Source organism: Engraulis encrasicolus, chromosome 17 (assembly GCF_034702125.1).
Source record: "Engraulis encrasicolus isolate BLACKSEA-1 chromosome 17, IST_EnEncr_1.0, whole genome shotgun sequence".
Taxonomy (NCBI): Eukaryota; Metazoa; Chordata; class Actinopteri; order Clupeiformes; family Engraulidae; genus Engraulis; species Engraulis encrasicolus.
In genome coordinates, this window is record NC_085873.1 from 53,353,852 (window position 1) to 53,378,920 (window position 25,069).

The following is a 25,069-nucleotide window of genomic DNA, read 5'->3' on the forward strand; positions in this document are numbered from 1 at the left end:
CATAATTATTGGCACCCCTGGTTGAGATGTGTTTTTTAGCTTCCAATTATTTATTTATTTTTCTAAATAATATGGGACCTTAATGGAAAAAAAGAGAAAAATCCAACCTTCAATACAAGTGCATTTATTCAGTGGGGAAAAAATCCCACATAAAGAAATAATTATTTGACATCAAATAATGTGTGTCACAATTATTAGCACCCCTGGTGTTAATATTTTGTACAACCCCCACTGAATTTATTTTAAGGCTTTTAACACATCTCAACCAGGGGTGCCAATAATTATGGAGGGCACTGTATGTTGTCATTGTTTCCAACCTCATGGCGGGCCAGTGGGCTGCCATTTGGAGACCGCTGATCTACAGTACTGTACACTAGGGCTGCACGCTTATGGAAAAAAAAAATCATAATCACGATTATTTCGGTCAAAATCATAATCACGATCATTAATCACGATTATTGAATTTTGCAGATTGTTTTGAAAATTATAACAAGATGAAATATAACCAAGAATGAATTATATATGGGATGAGCAAAATAAAATGAATTGTAATAATTATGTAAAGGCAATAGCATGAAACTTAGGTGGACAGATTTCTGGCCAGAAACACCAGCCTGTCAATATGTTCTGGCTTCAAGGACGCTCTCAAAGGTAGGTCACTATTGCCACGATTAAATCACGATTAAAATTTCGGCTTCGATTTCACTAATTTATCACGATTTTCGATAATTTTCGATTAATTGTGCAGCCCTGATGTATACTCATATGAGGGATAATGTACAGAATAGATCATAATAACCCAGCAACTCTGCTGTAAAACATTGCAGCCAGTTAAACGTAAAAAAGTAAGTTGCCCTGCTACTTTAAGTTTTTAAGTTTACTCAACTTGAGAAAGCTGTGAGTTGAGTTAAGTCTCGAGTTGAGTTAACTTATAAACGTAAGGCAGCAGGGCAGCTTACTTTTTTCACGTTTAACTGGCTGCAATGTTTTCCAGTGTGCACAGTCTCTTTGTGTCTGGACAGGTATTTGTAGCTGCAATATAAACACTACCAGCAGCAGTACATCACACAAAGAGAAAACAAACAAACACTTAAAGGACTTCTTGAATTGTACTGTTTCATAAAACAAATGGAATACTTTAAAGGGCATGATTCCATGAGGCTGATGTATTTTTAATGTACTGTGCTTAAATAAAATATTACTCTCTTGTAGAAAAAAGACTAAATGCCTACTGTATATGCTCACATGTAGTAAACACCTCTCTTGGCCTTATATTTTCACACATTCATTAAAGCTGTTTTCATTCATAATGGTTACGATTGAGGTGATGTGGTGAATTATACAAGTTAGCATATGCTATAAAAACATGAACATGAAATTATTTGCAACACAATCACTCTCACATACAGAGGCTCAAACCAGTTCTATTTTTATCTTCCAGAAAAAGATATTTTGGGTCTGCGCTGGTGATAGATTTTAGCTTTGCACAGATCGCGGGTGGCTGTCATACGCTATCCTATTCTGCAATCTCACACATCTGCTCTGCACAAATGTTCAGCGTCTGCTCTTCCTAGGTGAGATCATAGTCTCACCAATGATCACAAGACCTGGATGGCTTTAGGCTACGAGGTGGGTATGATCACAAGACCTGAAGAGCTATAGGCTATGAGGTGGGTATGATCACAAGGCCTGGATGGCTTTAGGCTACGAGGTGCTTATTCTGGTATTGTTTTACAACGCTTGTGGATGCACATATATACTGTATTTCATGGAACTTGCCTGACACGCAAAATGTGTGTGTGTGTGTGTGTGTGTGTGTGTGTGTGTGTGTGTGTGTGTGTGTGTGTGTGTGTGTGTGTGTGTGTGTGTGTGTGCGTGGGTGCGTGCGTGCGTGCGTGCGTGCGTGCGTGTGTGTGTGTATGTGTGCTTGTGTGTGTGTTATATATAGGTTATATAAATATTTTCTTATTTGTGGTAAAGTAAATCCATGTGATGATTGAATTGTCGTTCCAATGTCCCGAGTCACTCTGGATAGACACATCTGGCCAACACCACAACAGGAAACACAATGAAACACAAACCCACTTTGGGCCACCATGAACTCAAAGCTCACCTTTGCAGAGTAGCACGAAAAGGTGACCGTCTCTCAAAACACACGGAGGGACAAACGCCTCAGGAGTAAGGAGATGTTGGCAAACAACATAAAGTAATTTGCCATCCTTCATTTTTCTTTTTAGCTAATTTAATATCACATATCATATGCAGGACTCAATGCTGGCTATTCTTCCAATACACCACACAGTCACTCCCAGAGTGGAACACAACATCTCTCTCTCTAGGTCGTCCTCAGACGAGCCTTCCATCATTGCTTCCAGTCATCCTGATTCTCCATACATCTTTTCAGTTCGCTGGTACTCAGGGCTCCGGCGTCCTTCTGAGTATGTCCACAACTGTTAGTGTGGGACACAACGTGGGCACACACAAAACAAAACCCTTCTTTGATGCTGTGCTTTATGTCCTAAGATATCCTTCCATAACCTACTTTTCACTCACAGCAAAGACATACAGTAGACATACAACAACCCTGTTACGTTTGCTGTTACCAGAATGGCAATGACCAAGTTGTAATGTATCAGTTCAGTCTGTAATATTGTAGTTGTGTAGTAGTATCATGGTAGTAAAGCTTTTCAACAAATGGTACAGCGTTCTACTGATGGAACACTGCACATTATGAGGTTAGTTTAAACCACTTGATACAAATGTTTTTTGCCACTAATGTAGATAGATGGGCAGCTTTATAAAATAACATTCAGACTGCCTCCAAATTTAAGAAGATATAATATAAGTACTGCCTAACTGTAAAACTGCCAAACCTTAAAAACGCTGCATCTGAGCAATTGGACATAATCATCTATTGTTATTTTATTAGAAGTGTGTCTGATAAAATAGGGAGTCAAACAAATAGTTTATGATTTTAATGGAGCTGGGATAATCCTGTAGATGTGTAATACTTCCAGAGACCATTACTTCTTTCCAAGGCTCTAAATTAACTTCTTTCACCACCAGCCAAAACGGCTTGTAGATGTAAATCTTTCTAGCCAAACACACACTCACTAATGGGTCAAAGGGGCTTGTAAGTTGGTCTTTTCTGCCTGCCAAACTGAAATTTCACCAGCATTTGGGCGGTTGGCTGGTGTTAATTTAGAGCCCTTATTACTTCTTTCCTTGAGTCACTTTCTCAACTCTGAGCAGATGTCTGTTCCCTTTTTTCAGCTATCATATCCCCTTTAATCACCTCAATATAAGATCTTTAGCCTGAGTCATCACAAACGCCACAAACATTTGCTATATCTTCCTACGACCTAAACAACACATAATTTCGACGTGACCAAGTGTGAAGTCAAACTCAACTTCTCATCACATGCGGACGTAACGCATGTCTGCAACACGGGTGCCTCAAAAGTCACAAACCCCCATGAAGCTGAAGTGTGCCAAGTCCGCCAGATGGTTGACAAACTTCTGTGGTGGCACAACATGTGTTTGCGTGTGGAGGGAGACTTTGCTGGTTCTGTGTGTGTGTGTGTGTGTGTGTGTGTGTGTGTGTGTGTGTGTGTGTGTGTGTGTGTGTGTGTGTGTGTGTGTGTGTGTGTGTGTGTGTGCATGAGGACACATAGCTGTCTCGCCATGGCAGCTGTCGAGTTGCGCAAGCACAAGCACTGAGGTGAGACTCGGATAACGTGCATGACTAAGCCACTTAATTCAACATCAAGCGAAAAAAAAACATTCTTCAAATTCCTTCATCCACCGCGCTCTAACAGGTGAGCTGCTTCTTGAGTGCCGTGCCTTATTTCTGTAGCCTGAGGCCCTTTCAGATGTATTGACACATGCACATGCTCTAAAAGCACTCCGATTTTTCTGAGGGGGCACTAGGGCTGCACGATAATGGAAAAAATCATAATCACGATTATTTTTGTCAAAATCGTAATCACGATTATTAATCACCATTATTGATTTTTTTGCAAATTTTTTTGGGAAATTATAACAAGATGAAATATTACCAAGAATAAACTATATACGGGATGACCAATATAAAATGAATTGTAATAATTATGTAAAGGCAATAGTATGAAACTTAGGTGGACAGATTTCTCGCTAGAAACACCAGCCTGTCAGTATGTTCTGGCTTCAAGGATGCTCTCAAAAGTAGGTCACTATTGCCACGATTAAATCACGATGAAAATTTCGACTTCGATTTCACTAATTTATCACGATTTTCGATTATTTTCGTTTAATTGTGCAGCCCTAGGGGGCACTATAGCACAGCATCACATCTGGGCTTGCATGCCCAAACCATGGGGACACAGGTTCGAGTCCCTCTCTGACCCCGACTCTCTCTCCCACTGATTTCCTGTCACCATCTTCAACTGCCCTGTCTAAATAAAGGCTAAAATGCCCAAAAACAAATATATACTATTTTTAAAAAGCACTCTGATTTTTCCATTAATTGCAATTGGGTTGGGAGAAAGCTTGACGTGTACAAGGACCTGTCCTGTGCACTTTGCAAGCTGAGCGTACCAGGTAAGGTTGCATTTCTCATGTTTGCACAGCTGAAGGGCTGGCTATCCCCAGACGGTAAATATTGTGTGTGCAAACGTTTAGGCCTCCTCTAAAATCCAACGCCTGCCCTTATTCACTGAGGACCCACTGTACTATATAGCAGTGGTTCCCAACCTTTTTCTTAAGGGACCCATGTTTTTACCATTGTAAGCTTTGATGACCCATCTGCGTGAGCGCCTGCAGGAGAGGGAGTCACATGATACCCTCTGTTTCCTGCGAAAACTAATTTTTGTCATTTTATTCCTCAATTCGTCTTTGGTCAAATATAGAATACATTTTTAATAGCACTACCATTCTGTTGCTTCTGTGCGTATATTAGTTAAATGCTTTGTCATTTATTTAACATGGGCTATATATGATATTTAAAATGAAACCCCTTAAAATCAAGAGGGCTTCGCGACCCCCTGTCGACCTTTGGCGACCCACAGGTTGGGTCCCGACCCATAGGTTGGGAACCACTGCTATATAGTACTATAGTAAGCAGTATGGACCGGAATGAGGACCCACTGTACTATAGTAAGCAGCAGGGACCCGGGTGGGTTTCCTGACACAGGGGCCTGGAAACAGGAAGTGTCCCACTGCCTCCTGGTTCTGGAGCTTCATGACCTCACTTCCTGTTGGGCCTCAGAGAGTTGAGGCATGTAGGATTGATAAGTACGGCAGCACAGCAGGGTCAGAAAGCTTATCTCATTCAACTGGAGGAGAAACATGAGCTTCATTGAGAAATGATTTGCCTTATCGTGGGGTGACCTAGTTTGCCAAGCAAGTAACATTCACAGTTTTACACAATCGCCAATTACCAGTGCAGTAACTGTTGATCCCCAGAGCCAAAGACACAGACTCGTTTACGTCTTCCTCTCTATGCCCATGCGGAGTGTTGTGTAAAACAGTGAGCTCCATTACTAAAGACAAACTCTGTTACACAGGATGTACTGATAAAGTTATTAAGGCCAAACAATGTATAGCATGCAATCTCCCGCAATCAGGTCAGGTCTACATAGCAGAGGGGTTTACACTAAGGAAGTGTTAATGTAGCCAACTACATCTCTAATTCAATACAATTCTTGGCTCAGCACTACAGTAGACATACACGTATTAATAATAATAATAATAATACCTTCGTTTTATATAGCGCCTTTCAAAACACCCAAGGTTGCTGCTGTCCATATACTGCATATGTGTGGGGAAAGAGCTCGTGTTCATGTCCTCAGTTGCTTTGAATGAACTTCTCTTCACAGATCAACCACTTTAGTCCTGGACCAGCCATGTAGACCCGTTCGCAATTTGGAGTTGGGGGCGTTTCTCACTGGATTTGAGTTAGTGGGTTCCTAGACATTAAAAATCACGGAGGTGCTCGTCCACCATAGTGCCAGATTTTTCACAATATGGCCGCCAAATATGGCCGCCATCGCCTATGACAAAAACCTGTGTTTTTTACTTTTAAACTGTTTATACACATGCCATACATCAATTCTGACCAATTTTTGGAGAGGAATTCAATTCTGACAATTACATGAGGAGGATGTGTGATTTTGACCTTAAAAGGTCATTGCCAAGGTCAAATTTGCTATTCTGATGAACGTTAGTAGACCCATTTTCCATTGTAAAAATGAGAGACAAATGATCAATTATGGCATGAGGAGTTATTTGGTGATATTACTATGATTATTTGTGTCAGTATAGTCCTTAAAAGGTCAAGGTCAATGTCAAGGTCAAGGTATTTTTCCTATTCTGAAGAACTCAGCCATGTGCTTGCCCATTAGGTCATTGTTAAGAATAAGGAACTGCCACTATAAATGTAAATCTAACATTTCTAACATTTAATATTTCTTAACACTTTAGGGACCATCATATCATAAACATTTAATGAATAAATGTCATGATAAAGGCATAGGCTAAGGCTTAAATTAAGCCCAAAACACAATAAATTAACTAAGGTGGAACATTGTAACATTAATTAAGGTGGAAGATAACACATAATGTACACACAGTATTTTCTATTTTTGTACTGAATTTGTGTATGCATGCAATTGAGTGGGATGTGTTTTTACAATGGCTCCTCATTTTTCCTTGGCAAAATATAGTCCGTGAAACTCCAGCAGCATTTGCGATTTTCACACTGTCCTGCACATTTACATAATTTAAGCACAACTTATGATCACGGTTTCAGGCATTTTAATGGCAGGAGTATGCGAGGTGTGTGCTCCTGCCACCCATGTTGCTTAGGCTTGTTTAAGCTAGAAATGCCCCTCTCTGAATGTGCCCTCTTATAGCACTACTGATGGGAGGAAGAGCATTGATTCCATCACCACTGCTGTACATTTCTACTCTGTGATCATCAAATATTACAGCTGTTGTGGTTGATCTGGCCCCAGCCCAGACATGCACCAAGTACTTCCCAGCCAATGTTGCATCTTGCTCGGTCAATATTTTGGCCTCTCCAAAGTTAGCAAGTACTGGACTGGATCAGAAACCATGGCTGCATGTTTAGTCCCAACCTCATGCAACCCCCCTACTCATGCAATCATCTCCTTACAGGATATGTTCTTTGATCACAGTTTTTGTCAGTGATGCTCCAAGATGAGAGACTAATTGATGGAGGGGAAGCATTCTCCGCATCTAACCAGATACTGCTGGCAAATCTCCTGCATACCAAGTTCTTGGAAATATGGGCTGTAGTGGAGAAGCAATGCAAATGTGTCTGTATCATTTGAGTCTATAACAACTTTTCTGCACTGCTTCACACGAACAGCCCACTCAACATGCACCAGCAACCTGGCCTAAGCCTCATCAACGCAGTTCAAGAGCTCTGGAATCTCTTCACCATCAGCTGACTTTGCTGGTAGCACCTCATCATCAACAACAACAGGGCTGACAATGACAGTAGTATTGCCTCTGGTTTGACAATAAATCACGTCTGGATTTCACTTGTTCTCCACAGAGGCCCGGAACTTATCAAGTTGGTGAGGAATGGGTGTTAGCAAAGAAGATGGATCTAACAAGAAGCTTCATTTTGTTTCTTTTCCGGTATCCACTTTACGTCGGGTGAACGTCCCTTTAGGAAACCTTCGGTTAGGAGACCTTCGGAGTCCTGAGGTTGAGAATCAATGTCCCCTTAGCACTGTAGATGGTGGTAGAGCACGTCTTGCGAAAACACCTCAAAAAGAAAAGAAGAGGTAGGGGACAACGCCCCCTTAGGAGACCCAACTTGAGTACATGCTTTTGCATTGAGTGGGCGTGTTTTGCGATATCTTGGTTTGATTCAGTATTTTTGGTGTTAGTCCGTTCATGCCAATGATGTCAACGGCTGTTGTTGAGTTGGTACGCCCCATGCGCTCACCTTTATTCAATGACATCTCAATGTAGGAGTCACAAGATGGATGAGCTCTGGATGTCACCAGAGGGATATTGCTGAGTTGATGATGGCATTGATGACAGCGCCTAAATTCTGCCAGAGGCATCTGACGGATCTTTGACATGAAGTCTACCCGAACATGAGGGTAATAAGTAGACTCAGAGCTTCATTGGGTGAGATTAAAGTGAGGCTCAATTTCACTGACAAGCTTTGACTTGTTAACAATGAACGGAAGGTCACCATCTAAAAGGGGTGATGCTGAAAGGACATAATGAGATCTGCTGAATACTCATGCCCCGTTCATCAGCAATGTCCATCCTCCTATGTGCCTCAGCTATGTCTTTAGATGAGACCAACTTCTGCTCCTTTACGATGATTGCTGGTGTCTTCTATGGTTGATCTTTGTACTGCAGAAGATTCCTTTTTGAAACATTCCACTTATCTAATGTTCATGAGAACTAACCTATCCTTCCTGTATAAGCTGAAGACAAGCTTGCAAGTAAGCTTTGGAGACGGTTGCGCAGGCGAGGTGTGACAACCTGGTTGCTGAGCAGATTGTGCAGTGGAACGGGTACATTAACGGTCACTGAGTATGGATTCTGCGGATCAACCACAACGTCTAGCAACAATGACACATTTCAGTTGAATGTAAGGCGTGGAGTGGTGCTCAGTGCATGTTGGAGGTGGCATTCTGTCCGCTTCAAAGTGGTGTTGTTGGTGAGAAAGTTGAGGACATCAGTGATCATTGTAATCTGATGGAAAGAGCTCAAACTTTGCTGCAACATTAACATTGCGTGTGGCTCCTACTACAAAGTGTCCTCCATGACCCTTAAATACTCTCTGAATGCTGCTCAACCTTTATGCCACCTCCCACAGCACAGAACTAGCAATGGCGATCCTGCACAACCCACTGACCTACAGAAAAGCAATGGAACCTTGATTTGTTCAAGATACCATGACCCATAACATAGGTAATTAATGCAGTTACGTACTGCAAAGATTGGCATAGGACGTTATGGTAGCCACATATTGATTCATTTTCCTTCTCTTTCAGAGACAACAGCATTTTTAATGATGGCCGCCAAATCCAGCCAAACCTCAAAGAATTGGCAGAGCTCTGACTTGTCTTGATTCAAGCTCTCCACTTGCTCAATCAAGGCCTCAAACTCAAATTCTGGGCAACTGCAGCCAGTGAAGTGTGCAATGCCTGTATGCATCATCCAGGCCAGAACCTCGAGGCAATTTTCCCTGATATCTGAGAATAACACGCGTCCAATGGAAAGGGCCAATACAGTGGAAGAGATCCTTGAAGTGCTCCGTCTCATGCAGGTTTCATCACACCAAATTGCCATTGATGCCTGGTTCATCTGTCTGCGAACACCGGAAGTTGGATAGGCAGTGTCTGACAGTGGCACACTCAGTAATGGGTCTTGGTATTATAGGAAGGAAGCCAGCACGCATCATTGGCACCACAGCAGATGAGACAAGTGTGTGTACAGCAGCCCGCATCAAAAGGTCTCCTCCTGACACATCAGAGCGAATCAGGCTGATCAAGAATTCATGCTTTGCTGATAAACCTTTTGCAGTTGCAACATGCAGTAATGTTGCTTGCTTGTTTTCAGGATGCAGCAGCATGTCTGGTGGTAGGGCTGGTCGAACCACTGGCTTTGCATGATCAGGTACCTCTTGGCATGGTTCCTCTGCAGTATATCATCAGCTTGGCTTAATTCTGTGCCCGACACTGGAGACTTTTGAAGGTGTCTGTTCACTGAAGCATCTTGAAACAGTAATAAGGCTGCATAGTGTGAACCCTTGGTACTAGAAAGTGATGATTTGTCAGCATAGTCACAGTTGGATACCTGCCAATGTATAATCTTCCCTTGTAAAAGTGTTTGGTATGGTTTTCTGTCGTTTTTTCGAGCATTCCACAACATAGCTAGCAAGAAGACTGGTCAGATCTGATTATCTGGTAGCTTGAACATGAACCAATCCTGTGAAAAGTTGTGAGAAGGTTCTTGATATGAAGGCTTTTGCTGTGGGAAGCATCATATGCAATGGTGTTCGCCTTATTCCGCTTTGATTGTTATGCACAAGCATTTGAAAGAGGCAGTGAAGTTGTGTACTCTTGTGATGTCTGACACACTTCTCTTCTAGTGGGGGCTCCTATCTGTGTTGACTGTTGCCGTGCATGTGCTGTCCTGTCCTCTGACTGTGTGGAAGTGTTAGATTTACATTTATAGTGGCTGTTCCTTATTCTTAATAATGACCTAATAGGCAAGCACATGGCCGAGTTCTTCAGAATAGGGAAAATACCTGGAACATGACCTTGACCTTGACAGTGACCTTAACCTTTTAAGGACAATACTGACACTATACTGACACAAAATAATCATGGCAATATCAGCAAATAACTCCTCATACCATAATTGAGAATTTGTTTCTCATTTTTACAATGAAAGTCTATTGACATTCTTCAGAATAGCAAATTTGACCTTGGCAATGACCTTTTAAGGTCACAATCACACATTCTCCTCATGAAATTGTCAGAAATGATTTCCTCTCCAAAAAATGGTCAGAATTGATGTATGGCATGTGTATAAACAGTTTAAAAGTAAAAAAACACAGGTTTTTGTCATAGGCGATGGCGGCCATATTTGGCGGCCATATTGTGAAAAATCTGGCACTATGGTGGACGAGCACCTCCGTGATTTTTAATGTCTAGGGACCCACTAACTCAATTCCAGTGAGAAACGCCCCCAACTCCAAATTGCGAACGGGTCTACATGGCTGGTCCAGGACTACTTGTGACACTTGTGACCACAACTGTCTCCCTCCATAACTTTAGAGAAACATGTCCTCAAGCTACTTAACAAGGCTCACCACAGTCAAACCGTATGCTATGACAAAACATGCAGTGATGTGTTGTGCTTTCCTCTGACAGTATAACAATTTTTAATGTTAAAGAGATAATAGGCTTTGGTGACCATTAACCCGTTAAGACGCGCCGTTATAAATATGCTGTTGTGTTACCAGAATGGCAATGACCAAGTCGTACTGCATTACCAAAGGCCCTGTCTTATGTCATAGTATTGTAGTACTATGGTAGTGAACTTTTCAATTAGGCCTACTATTACAGCGTGCCACATTAGGTACGGCAAGCATTAAGGGGCTAGCTACAGTAGTATACAAATTACATTGATGTTTCTTTTGTTCTCCGTAGCCAAAGAACATAATGAAAGCACTTCGGCTACAGCACGGAGGGCAGCATGGCCATAGATGCAGCACAGAGACTCACATGCAACCTACACACAGGCAATCAATGCATCCCACTGACAGTATATATATACAGTATATATATATTCTATTTACTCTCAATGATGCATCCGCATGTAATACTGAAGAGCTAGGTATAGACCTCACGGGCTGTAGGCTAGATCAGTAAGCTACTCATAGCTGCCTACTACATGTAGTACATACACATATGTAACGGAGGTCAATTAGCAGAGTGTGGCGTGGTAAATTAGTAAACCTCCCTCTCGAAGCCTCAAAACAGTGCGGTAGCATTGGGCTAACGGACCGGCCCTTTAGCACAGCGCACTCGTACTGTGACTCCCATTGCTGAACCGATGAAGTTGACGAGGTGGCAGGTTCGCGCCCCGAGGGAGGGGACGAACTGTGCAGGAACACCTCCGTCACAAATACATCCGCATGTAATACTGAAGAGCATGACATAGACGACTTCATGGGCTGTAGATCAGTACGCTACTCATAACAGATCTGCATTACACACATATACAGTAATGTAACTGCATTCCATCAGATTAAAGGATACTTCTGATTTCTTTGGGCTTTATAAGCTATTATCCCATAATGCAGTTTGGCTGTCCTAGTCTAGTTAAAGGGAGGAAAAGGAAAGCTGATATGCTGATATATTTTTCTTTTTTGTTGTTGTTCATGAGCAGTAGATCAGTGAGTGAAAGCGAAAGTGAAAGCCCAACTGGGAAACTCCAACTCCCATGGTCATTATGACACAACACTCCACAGCACACAAGTGTTAACTGCACACTGCAAACAACAAAATTGCATGTATGCCTCCAACGACGGCCGAAAGGGAACAGTGCGGAGGAAAGGTACCATGCTCAGGGTACCTCAGTCATGGAGGAGGATGGGGGAGAACACTGGTTAATTACTGCCCCCACCAACCTGACGGGTCGGGACTCGAACCAGCAAACTTTGGGCTACTAATCTGACGCAGTAACCGCTTACCCACTGCCCTCAGCTACTCATAACAGGCCTATATACAGTAATGTAACTTCAATCCAACATAGTCAAATAGGCTTGGTCTTTGTAAGATATTAATAATCCTATAATGCAGTTTAGCTCTATTTTATTCATTAATTAAAGGGTGAAAGGAAAGATGATATGCAACATTACTTTTCTTATCCTTTTCTTAGTAGGCCTAGGCTATAAGATATAGCCTATAGGATATTATGAGATTTGAGAAATACAGACCCATCAAAATAGGCATGATGGAGAATGCTCATCAGTGCAAGGATGGGGCTGCTTTTATTTTATTAAAAAACAAATCTCAGTAATCACAAATCGTCCTCTGAGAAGCACCTTACTCAACGTTTCCAGGCAACCAGAAAAACAGCGGAGAGGAATGTGGCTGTGGGTTGACTCCAGGGCAGCGTTACTGTATACAGACACGACAACACCATCTCAAGCCGATGAACAAATATTGGATACATACTGAATAAATACGCTCCAAAAAATGAATTTAGTTTATTAGGCCTATCGGCTAAAGATGGATATTCAAGTATTTGTCTGTAGTAGGCTATTGCGTTATTGCGTTCACAAGATTGCTCTGTCTGGCATTCCATGCGCGAAAATAGCCTCAATCAAGTTCTCCAGAGGATCAGTAAAATCAGATCTTGCCGAGCGATGAGGGTTTTCTTGCAGCGTGCCTGAACTAGTAGGTAGCCTTCCTCCTTCAAATGAACCACCTCACCTACTATATGCTCGTTTGCGTATCGTTGGTCTTGTGTAGTACACGGAAAGGTAGGCTACAATGAAAACAAACGCATGTTAACCAGGGAGATTATTCAAAGGATAAGTTATCCAAATATGAGAATTGCTCTACTATTCCAGATGCAGCCTACAATATCACCGGGTGTCCTTTCGCTGTCAACAAATGTAGCCCCGATGTACCGGCTTAGGCTACAAATGTAATCACGGTGAAGATTTGTTCTCCTATCACTGTGAGACAAAGTATCCCCTATCCGCTGTACATAATCGTCGCGTGGTTACAAATACGCGTGTCGTTCACAGCAGTCTATACCTGAGCAGGTAGGCTACGCTGTAGCCCCATCATACGAACTGACAGCTCGGTCACCAACCCATTGCAACCACCCAGGGTACGTCCAATTGCAGCGCAAGAATGTGCGTAACCAACGCCACTTACAAAATCGATAATACCAAAGCTACTCCAGAAATCTGTAGCTTTCATGCCGCTGTTAAAAAAAACAAAATTTGTGCAGAATAAGGTAGCGTACTTACCAGTCATTCACTGGAAAACACTTGGCTTTATTCCTTTGGTCGTGGCTACCCTATTTCTGATAGAGCCAGGACTGATTTGAGCCCGCCCGACGTGTGCCTGCATCAGAGGAGACCTATGAATTTCATTTCACCGTGCTGTGCCTCGGCGTCAGCGAATGAGCAAGGCTGGTTCTCTGTTTCCCCTCTGCTTGTTTGAGCCAAGGGAGCCGCCTGGCGCTTTGCTGTCAAATGACATGTGATGTGCAAGTGGCACCTATAGCACCCCCGCAGGATAGGCAGTGCCATAACAGGGCCAATAGGTTTATTACTGCCAACGAGCTTCAGTGACACTACTACACTGGCCTGTTTCTACTCTTACTGCTACTGCTACTAATACAACGAATAATAATAGGCCTGATAATAATAATAATAATAATAATAATAATAATAATAATAATAATAATAATAATAATAATGTTTTGTGTTAATCTTTTGGGCCTAGGCCTACTACTTTTAGGCCTACCTATAGGCCTAACCAAATCTATTTTCGGGTAAATAAATTCACCTTACCTTGCATTGTAATAATAATAATAGGCTTATAATAATAATAATAATAATAATAATAATAATAATAATAATAATAACAATGAACTAGCCTATTACATTATTTTATTACATTGCATTAGGCCTACACGTAGTAAGTGACTTACTTGGTGTCTTTATCCACAGCGTTTGCTATTATTTAGACAGTCCCACCAGCAATGTGAGGTCAAGTGTCTTGTTCAAGAGAGCTGCACGCATGGATGGTAGGGTCCGAACCTGCAACCCTCTGATTCCTAGACCAATTCCCTAACGGTTACAGATAACAGCAATATCAAAATAGTAATGCCATGCCATTCTGTGTTCTCATCTGGAACAATAATTACAGAGATTCTTGAAGTATATATTATATCTTATCTACTCTCTGATAATAATATACCAGACAGCAGACAGAGAACTGACTTGGATGTACAGTTGGCCTGCTGTATGTTTAGTCATGGAGGAGGATGGTGGTGCAGAGCACTGGATAGTTACTACCCCCGCCAACCTGGTGGGTCGGGATGGGAGTCAAACCGGCAACCTTTGGGATACAAGTCTGCCGCCCAAACCGCTTACAGAGGGGGTTAGATCATTTAGTGGCATGTGGCATGTGCCAGTGACATGCGGAAGTGCCGCAGTGGCATGTCCATTGATTTTATATTAACCACAGCCCTATGCTAATTATTATTAATAAGTGTAATCATATTTATTAATAATAAGTATTATTTTTAATTATTTATGTATTCTAGGTCTGTAATTACAACAGTTAACGGGCATGTCAAGCGCCGTCACGGTTGTCATGTCACAGTTGGTTACTATGGTTACAGCGGCTACTACGATGTCAAACTTGTCAAACTGTGCCTAACCCTAAACTTTTCCTAAACCTAACCTGTCTGTGAAAAAATGTGTGTAAACCAACTTAACTGTACCTAAACCAAAACTAATTCCTAAACCTAACCTGTCAGTGGAAAAATGTGTTTTATAACAGCATGACAGATGCCACTTCCGCATGTCAATGTCAAACTGTGCCTAAACCAAAACTTATTCCTAAACCTAACAAGTCAGTGAAAATTTTATTTTATAATAGCATGCCAATGATACCACTTCCACATGTCACTGGCACATGCCACATGACACTAAAGGATCTAACTGCTACTGACCGCTTACCCATGACTGCCCTAAGTGTGACGTGTGGTCCAGTGTAAAATGTCTCTTCGGTAGGCCTACATCATTATTGTGGTGAGTTTCCGTATACAGACAGCGTGTTCAGATCAGTGGCTGTGATAAATGTTTAGTTTACCCTCAGTGTTTATGGCCCCATATCACCAGGGAGGGGAGGGAGGGGGAGGGGGGGAGGAAGGGAGGGGAGGGAGGGAGGGAGGGAGAGGAAGGGAGGGGGAGGGAGTGGGGGAGGGAGTGGGGGAGGGAGAGGTGGGACTTTGGCATCATGACGCCCAACCGTCAGCATGACACACCCAGCGGCTATGAGGAACACACTAGTCACTAGTGAATTGGTACTAATGTTTATATGCACACTAGTCTATTTCTATGCATATGACAAATAAAACTCCTAGTGTCCTCTGTCTTTGTAAGATGACTGTAAGCCATGGAATGTTAACCTTTGTGTGTATGCAACAGAGTAGTATAGTAACAAATCATGGAAAACTATTATGAAAGTAATGGTAAATTTAGTCATTTAAAAAAAGCCAACTAGCAGTTTCCGGCAGGATAACATTAGGTTGACGGCTCGAGTCTAGCTCCCGACCTGCCAGGTTGGTGGGTGGAGTAATTAACCAGTGCTCTCCCACATCCTCCTCCATGACTGAGGTACCCTGAGTACTGCACCCTTTCGGGCGCCATAGGGGGCTGCCTCCTTGCAGGTGTGAGGCATACATGCAATTTTGTTGTGTGCAGTGTGCACTTGTGACAGCACACAAGGACAATGAGAGTTGGAGTTTCCCAGTTGGGCTTTCACTTTTCTCACTTCACTATCATTAGTAACCCTCCTTCCTGTCCTGAAGCTTCATGCAGCAGTGTAAGCTCTGACCTGTTGGTCTAGAACAGTGGTTCCCAACCTTTTTCCTAAGGGACCCATGTTTTTACTATTGTAAGCTTTGGTGACCCAACCACGCGAGCGCCCGCACGAGACGGAGTCACAAGATGCCCTCCGTTTCCTGCGAAAACTTATTTTAGTTATTTTATTCCTCAATTCGTCTTTGGTCAAATATAGAATAAATGTTTAATGTAGCACTTAATTACTTAATTTGTTGCGTCTATGCATTTAATATTAGTTAAATGCTTTGTCTTTTATTCAACATGGGCTATATATATTTAAAACGAAACCCCTTAAAATCAAGAGGGCTCCGCGACCCCCTGTGGATCTTTGGCGACCCATAAGGGGGGTCCCGGCCCATAGGTTGGGAACCACTGGTCTAGAAGACCTTTAGCTCTGTGGCCTCGTACCTGTGACTCCCATGCCAAACTGGGACTGTGACCAGAAGGTCATGGGTTCGAGCCCCAAATGGCGGACAGCATAGGAACACATTGGTTGGAGTGAAAATATACAGTAATGATGACAGTAACTTTACAACAGATTCACTGAGACTCAAGTGACAAAGGGTGCGTTCCAATATGCGACCTTGCGTCCTCCACTTGTGCTTGTGGCCTTGTACCAGGAAGTAATATGTCATGATGACATCACAGACAACAGCATTATATTTCAATATCTCGCAGGTGCTGTTCTGACCAACATCAGCCCTCTATGCCCTATGGCCAGACCAACATCAGCCCTCTATGCCCTATGGCCAGACCAACATCAGCCCTCTATGCCCTATGGCCAGACCAACATCAGCCCTCTATGCCCTATGGCCAGACCAACATCAGCCCTCTATGCCCTATGGCCAGACCTGCCCTGCTGTTCAAGGGAGACTTCTGACCAATATCAGCCCTGTGGTTTATGATGTTTGGGAAAGGCAGTATAAACACCATGGCTACCTAGCACCGTTACAGCCTGATCAAAGGTCACATCACTTTATCACCTGCTCCTGTCCAGTGCAGCACCATCCCACACAGTTTAAGGTTCAAGTCTATGAAAAGCCCGTAGACCCGAGAGTCTGTCGAGGATTAGGCTAGTCGTCGACGGCGGTGGTGTCGTCAGGAATAAACGTGTGTGGTGGTGGATATACCTTCTTCACTAAAGGACAAAAAACACAAAGTCAGGGAAAGGGAAGATGCCGTCGTTAAAGAAGACATTATATTTCCTGTCCAGCTGCCTGTGCTGTGCTGGCGGGGTGGCCATGCTGGGGTACGGCATGTCGGACGTCTGGTCCACCACGTCTGTCCTGTGCAAGTCGGACAACAATACGGCGGGGGCTGGATTCGTAATCATGGGCCTTTTCTCGGGTGTCATCGAGTTGGAGACTTGTCCGTACATCGACACTACAAGGCCAATTCAGGGTAAGTAGCCTACTGTAAGGAGCAAAGACAGAAGGTCATGCTTCACTGGGTCAGGTATCATTGTCCAAGTATTAAAAAGGGTGCTCATAAAAAAAAGAGATAAAAACAACTTTTGAGGCACTCCTTACTAAAGTTAAAAGGGTGCTCATAAAAAAAAGAGATAAAAACAACTTTTGAGGCACTCCTTACTAAAGTTAAAACGCCTTTATTAAACTCTGGCTGTTGGTACTGTAAGCAGTGGTGTAGTCTACTTCTTTTGTGGTGGGTATACTGTATATATTTGTGCTATTCTAAATAATGGATCAATCAGATTTAGGTGGGTATACTGAAATCCCAAAAATGTTCAGGTGGGTATACTGCGTAGCTGCGTTCTACTTAGACTACACCACTGTAGGTAAGGGTTGACAGTGTGTGCTTTGAGAGAGTCTAAGTTCTTATGTAAAAAGTCTAAAAAATGTATTTGATTCAGGTGCAAAACCATTAAATATCAGGAAGAGGAAACAAGTATTCCATTTGCTATTGTGTTGAATATTTATACATTCTTATTAATCGTATACAACATAAAATTACATCTTAGCCTAGTAAGCTCAGTAAACTTTCTGTAGCGACTACTAACACAGACGAATTCTGACAGGGAGTAGTGAAATGACCCGTGTTAAGTGTATGCTGTACACACAAGTGTCCATACATTGGCCTGCCAGCACTTCCTGTCACCAGCAATGAGGCTGTTCCTAGGGCAGCAATACAAGTATCTTTGAAGTTCAATGACGTTGAAAGCACAACAGCAATCATAAAATGCTTTTCCAGGTTCTTCCAGAACGCAAAGTTGACTGATGAATTAAGGTGTAGGGACTCATAACACTTACTCTAAGCCAGAGGTGGGGATCAGTTTTCATTCGAGGGACACTTCAAATGTTGTCAATTCCTCCAAGGGCCGTACTATAAACACAAACCAGGATTTGCAGCTGTACTTTAGGCCTATATTGAAAGTGGCCGCCTTCACAAAAGTAGACCCCACTTTCACAAGGTCCCCTGAAAATAAATCTTGTAAATGCAATTTTCAAGATTCCTTTACAAAACATGTTATATTTCATGTGAAACTGGCTGCCTATCATTACAAGTTACACCAGGGGCCTGGATAAGACAGCCTTATGGCCCTGGAGACATTGGTTCCCTAGCCTAATTATCATCGACTTCCAAATCTCTTCCAGACTTGGTCTGACCAAGAGCATAACAATTAACATTTCCCAAACAGCATTTCCCTAACAGCCTCCCTTGGTTTGCTAGTTCCCGATTTTTCGGGAGCTCAGAAAGTACTTGCATTGCTCTTGACCTGACTAGTGGCAACACTGAAGGTGTTGCGTCATTAGGAGGGCATGGCCAGAATGGCTATTGGTTCCCTAGTCCCACCTTTGCCCCAAGCCATGGGTGGGGATTGGAACCTATGGCCCGCTCAACATTTACAGCCCGCGATTTTCCTGTTTTGTAAACCAAACATAGAAATTAGATTTGTAATACAATGAATATATATTTTCATGAAGATGGTGTATGTTGTGAAGCTGGCAGCCTTCAATATAGAACTATGATATAGGCCTCACTATGGCCTATTATGTTGTATTGTATTGTATTGTATTGTATTGTATTGTATTGTATTGTATTGTATTGTATAATTGACATTTCAGCCCTGATGGCCTGCCTTGGTTCACATGAAGGCCACAAAATTGTCACTGACCTCACGGAAACGTAGCCTGGTCCTGACCATCCCATAATACTACCATTTCATTTCATAGTACAAAGCAAAGTGTGTTGGCGGAAGTACATAGGTAGGATGGTGCGCGAGGCTAACTGAAACTCGCAGCGTGTGGCACTTTTTTTTCCACTCAATTAACTTTTAGACTGGTGGCCTACTGCTCTGATATATCTGGTGTGTGTCCCTATATGAATATGTGTGTTTAATTAATCCCTTTCAAGAGAGAGAAAAGTGCCACACTCGACAAGGTTTAAAGGACCAGTTTAGTCAATTTCAACATGCAGTTGTAATGCTCACACTACTCTGGACTTGTCAGTACCTGAGTTTTTTTTTTTTTTTCGAGATCTTGGTCATTGTAATGGGGGCAGCGCTTTGTTTACATTTAAAAAAAAAACATTTTTATTTATTCCCAAAAACATCAGAAAGGTTATACAACATTACATACAACTAGCAAACAGAGCGGTACCTTTTGAGAATATTTGGAGGAGACCTATGTTAGATTAAAAAAAATTTTTAAGCAAACGCTGCCCCCATTAGAATAGCTCATATCTCAGAAAGACACCGAAAAATGTGGCACCACCGGGTACTGACAAGTCAAGGGTAGCATGAGCAATACAACAGCATATTGAAATTGACTGAACTGGTCCTTTAAGTGGTGTTTCTGCCTTCTTCGGGGCACATGGAGGCAGAAACGTTGTCACATTGTCATAAGCCGCGCTGAAACTTGAAGCATGCAGCACTAACTCTTTCATCTCTTACATTAGGTCGCCAGCATCTCCTGTTTCTGGAGAGTAGTTTTTGTGTGTTCAAAATGATTTGTGAAGGACCAGTCCATCAAGTTCCCATACTGAGCTGCTGTATGTTTTTCTATGAGCTGTGCTCTTCTCATGCCTACCTGTCTGGTCAATCAGCCTGGCATGCGGCCCTGCCGTGGCCAACCGGTAGGGCACTCGTCTGCCATGCGGCCGACCCGGGTTCGATTCCCGGCCCGGGTCCTTTGCCGACCCCTCCCCATCTCTCTCCCCATTCACTTCCTGTCCACCTCTCAAACTGTCCTATCAACAAAGCCGTAAAAGACCAAAATATATATCTCAATCAGCCTGGCACGCAACATTATTTTGTTGGCATTTCGCTCACTTAGCATGGCATTGAGTTCCAATCAGCACTGAAGTTAGAAGGGACCGTGCTCTTATACATGTAGACTGTACATGCATGCATAAACTCGTCTCCGATCAGAGAAGAACATAGTTAAGTAGCCTATGGCACCACAGGTTATTATGGGGCTACAGGAACCTGCACACTGTTCCACCAGTGGAACTCTGGGAAAAATAGTCATTTAAAAGTGAACTACCATAGTTCTACACTACTATGACATATCAGAGGGCCATTAGTAATGCACTACGACTTGGTCATTGCTATTTTGGTAACAGCAAATTTGCAATGCTGTGTCTAAACAGGTTAAGATGGATATATTAAAACACTTCTCTATACTGTATATGAACATGTGTGTTTTTATTAGTTTCATAGTTTTCGGACTGAAAAGTCTGCACCCTTAAAATCCTTTTTGTTGTTAATTTTTTTTTGCAAACTTCTCACTCCTAAAACACACAGTCTGCTTTTGTCCTTCACCTTTTCCTGGGATGTGCCCAATCTTGACCTTCAACTTCACGTCATCTCCCCACAGTATTGGAACAGGTGTCGGGGTGATTATTCACAATCTTGACCCTCAACTTGACTTCATTTCCCCACAGTACTGGAGCAGGTGTCGGGGGCGTCCATGGCCCTGCAGTACATTGTGCTGGGTCTGCTGGTCTTGGCTCTGTTTGGGTCGGCCGGCAGCATCCTCATCACGCTCTACAACAGCATCAGCAACCCCTATGAGACCTACATGGGACCAATGGGACTGTACGTCTGCAGCGGATGCAGTGGTGAGCAGTGGCATCATACTTAAATGCAACAGTACTTAGGTTTAAAGGTACACTGTGCAGGAAATGGTCAAACAAGATACTGCAACTATGCTGCTCATTGAAACTGGGTTACCTATTGTCAAATTGGATCTTTTCATGAAAGTTTACTAAGTAATAAACTAATATATTCTAGTATGGCCCAAGTACTGCCATTATTGCAGCTAAAAATGGCTATTTCTGGAAATTCGAAATGGCGGACCATGGAGAAGATCCCCCTTTTCATGTATGAAAAGTGCAATTTTCCAGTCAAATACTTAGAATTTGATGCTGGTGGCAAGTATTAATGAAAAAGGTAACATTAGTGAAGGAGTAGCATGAATTCTGGAAATGAACAACTAAAAACCTTACACAGTGTCCCTTTAAATGCAAGTCGTATGACAGATTTGATTAGATTCTTTATTATCCCCATAGGGGTATTTGTTTTCACATCAGACTGCTCAGTTCCATCAGGTTAGATCTTTGTAGTACACATGTTACACCATTTATTCAAATAAAGAGTACATAGTTGAAGTGGTAAGCAACATAATGGCAGACAATGGAGAAGATCCCAATGTCCCAATGTCCCAATGAAAGTCATAAGGAATACTTGAAATTTGATGGTGCTATTAAATATTTTTAAAAAAAATAAAATAAAAATAAATAAACATTTGTGAATGGGCAGCATGAATTCTGGAAATAAACTACCTGTACTACAAATATTACACAGTGCACCTTTAAGTAGTACTTAAGCATGGGGTGCAGCTTTGGCAATATATCTGAAATAAGTCTCACTTCAAAGTTTGTACATACACTATTTGACCTTGCACATGCATGCACTTTTACGCAAGCATTTTATACTCATGTGCGAGAAACAATATTGTATGTTGGCCTATAAACTTTTAGTGATGTGTTCTATTGCCTAGGGCTGCCTCATACATACTACAGTAGTACAGTACTGGTGTGGTGTAAATGGGGAATGCAGGCCTGGGCGGTAACAGAGAGCGCTGCACCATGCATGGCACTACAGGCCACACTGCAGAATGAGAAATCACTCCATTCTCCTTCCTTTTAAAGGAGCTATTTTTGTTTTTACAACTTCCGTAATCACCTGAACTGATGACTCGTGTGCTGGAAAATGATAACAGAGAGCTTTGGGGCTTTCTGATTAACCATCAGCTATGCCGTTGGCAGAACAGTGGGAGCAATAAAGAAGGAGTGCTCAGAGTTAAGACTTATCATCATCACGCAACGCAACCCCCACTACAATCCTTGTGTCCATAATAGAGTAGAGTAGAGTAGAGTAGAGTAGAGTAGAGTAGAGTAGAGTAGAGTAGAGTGGAGTAGAATAGAGTAGTGTAGAGTAGAGTATAGTACAGTTATGTAAAGTAGAGTACAGTAGAGTAGAGTACAGTAGAGTAGAGTACAGTACAGTACAGTACAGTACAGTACAGTACAGTACAGTACAGTACAGTACAGTACAGTACAGTACAGTACAGTACAGTCATTTTATTGATCCCAGGGGGAATGAAGGTGCTTCTTACATAAACCCACATAATGTACACACATAGTGGACATTTCAAGACACTTACAACACAGTTAATAGTCAGGGAGGGAAAGTAAAAACTACAGAAAAAATCACATAAAAATGTAGCCTAGTTGTGCAAAAACGTTCTCTGAGTTATATTTTAATGAACAGTTCTGTACTGTTAGTATATAAATATTGTAATCAAGAGTTAATACTGTATCTGTTTACATAGTTATATTGTAATAAACAGTTAAAAGGTTACTGTACATGTTTACATATGGCTATCGTAATGAAGAGTTAATATCTATCTAAATATCTTTTTATGTTTCAGTGGGGCTGTCTTTCTTGGCCCTCATCTTCTACCTGTGTCTCGTCCATTTGGTGGATTTTGCCGTGCAGTGGATTAAAGAGCTCGCCATAACCGGGGACTTTAGCGACGTGAAGGTGGTCATGCACGTGGGTTTCTACATGGTGTTGCCCTACATGGCCGTTAACCTGTTGGCCATACTGCTGGTCTACCTGTACGTCCACGCCGCCTACACAGAGAAGAAAGCACAGCAGAAACCCACAGACGATGACCAGGACGATGAAGGCATCATGTACTAACGCGGCTGAGAATCAGTGTTGCCAGATTGGGCGGTTTCCCGCCCAATTGGGCTGCTTAGGATGGCTGTCTGCGGGTAAAATTGGATTTTGGAGAAAAAAAAAGATTTTTGTCCATAGAAATCAATAGAATTGGGCGGGATTTAGTGCTTCCATGCGGGTTTTGAGCATTTTTTTGGGCTGGAAATCATCAGCCTCATCTGGCAACCCTGTTGAGAATGTCACTCTCGCTGTCACTCCCACACAGCCCTATGACAGTAACACATGTGTAACATATACAGGCCTAGTGCCCATGACCACCTGAGCACAATCTGCCCTACAAAGCAAAAAGGTAGTAACTGCGCAGAGCTCAAAACTGAGTCAGTTGACTTTAAAATTATACTGTAATCCAGTATAAATGTTTTTGGGAGATTATTGTGCATGTGACAGTTTTGTTACTTTATAGTACCACCTTTTTTGAAGATGACTCATTTTATTTAACTTCAGACTGTGATATATATGGCATTAAAGTCATAGTAACTCATTTTAAACAGTAATGCAGTTACTGCCTTTTTGCTTTGTAGGGCAAATCAATCTTATTTTCCACTAACTAAGCAACAGAATATGAGCACGATGGGGTCATGATGTACTGATTGGCATGGCTGATGATGTCATCCTCACCCTCTCCCCACACAGCACAGCCATATGAGAAAAACACACCTGTGTAACAGATGCATGACGCTCGTTATTTAAGCTATATCAAATCTTCACATTTGTTTTGTTTCAGACAATGGAAAAGTTTGTATCTTTTACCTGACATGTTTCGTTGAAGATTTGGTTTGAAGATTTGGTGGCCGGTTTGGTTTATTGACATGGCTGATTCTGATGAATCATCGAAAAAACACATCTGTGTTTGTAACTGTATACTGTAAAACATTGCAAGCCAGTTCAACTTAAAAGGTTGCCCTGCTGCCTTAAGTTTGTAAGTTAACTCAACTCAAGGCTAAACTCAATTTGAGGCTTTGTCAAGTTGAGTTAACTTAAAAACTTAAGGCAGCAGGCCTGCTTTTTAATTATTATTATTATTTTTTACATTTAACTGGATGCAATGTTTTACAATGTATCCAGCTGTCTTGTGTCTATCTGTCTAGGATGTCTGTCTCAGTACTGGTATTGCTGATAATATTGTATCATATAATTGTTGTGGGCAGCCGTGGCATAGTGGTTAGGGAGGTGGACTTAAAAGGACTTAAGGACTCGAAAGGGTTGTAGGTTCAAGTCCCACGCTTTCCAGTCCTCCCTACACCTCCATCCATGGCTGAAGTGCCCTCAAGTGAGGCTCCTAACCCCACACTGCTCCAGGGACTGTAACAAATACCCTGTATCTAAAAAGCTGTAAGATACTTTGGATAAAAATCGTCAGCTAAGTGTCATGTCATGCCATCTTTGCCTTCTCCTCTATTGGCTAAACCCCCCTCTGTAATATGCACGGCTGCCTTCATGACCCGAGCACATTCTGATACACATAATTCATCTTGTTTTCTACAAAATGTGTTGTAAAAAGTTTTCTCTATTATATATTGTATACTTATTAACATCAACTTGTGTGAAATATATTAAAGAATGTTGGTACCATTTTGCAAATAATCTTGAGTTGAAGAACTCGGAATAATATGCCATATACAGTATGACAATTGCTCAGTATAAAAGCTACATATATT

The 25,069-nt window shown here is 42.1% G+C and overlaps 2 protein-coding genes across 2 annotated transcripts in view; one reads left to right on the plus strand and one right to left on the minus strand.

Annotated features, from left to right (window-relative positions):
* Positions 1-13,633, minus strand: part of ptprea (protein tyrosine phosphatase receptor type Ea) — a 154,172-nt gene extending 140,539 nt beyond the window's left edge. Inside the window, exon 1 of the mRNA XM_063220858.1 lies at positions 13,532-13,633. The gene's annotated coding sequence lies outside the window, so the exon portion shown is untranslated. The remainder of the gene's footprint in view (positions 1-13,531) is intronic.
* A 3,686-nt stretch (positions 13,634-17,319) lies between these two features.
* On the plus strand, positions 17,320-23,440 carry LOC134467112 (clarin-3). The gene is made up of 3 exons (XM_063221033.1): positions 17,320-17,545; positions 21,047-21,223; positions 23,098-23,440. Exons 1-3 carry the CDS (start codon positions 17,320-17,322, stop codon positions 23,370-23,372), a joined length of 678 nt encoding a protein of 225 aa, XP_063077103.1. The 3' UTR covers positions 23,373-23,440.
* Positions 23,441-25,069: the final 1,629 nt, after the last annotated feature.

Excerpts from the sequence above, each read along its gene's own strand:
- LOC134467112 (XM_063221033.1), top strand. The coding sequence starts at position 17,320 with ATGCCGTCGTTAAAGAAGACATTATATTTCCTGTCCAGCTGCCTGTGC. Across the intron at positions 17,546-21,046 it reads CACTACAAGGCCAATTCAGG|TACTGGAGCAGGTGTCGGGG; the intron begins GTAAGTAGCCTA and ends ATTTCCCCACAG. Across the intron at positions 21,224-23,097 it reads CGTCTGCAGCGGATGCAGTG|TGGGGCTGTCTTTCTTGGCC; the intron begins GTGAGCAGTGGC and ends TTTATGTTTCAG.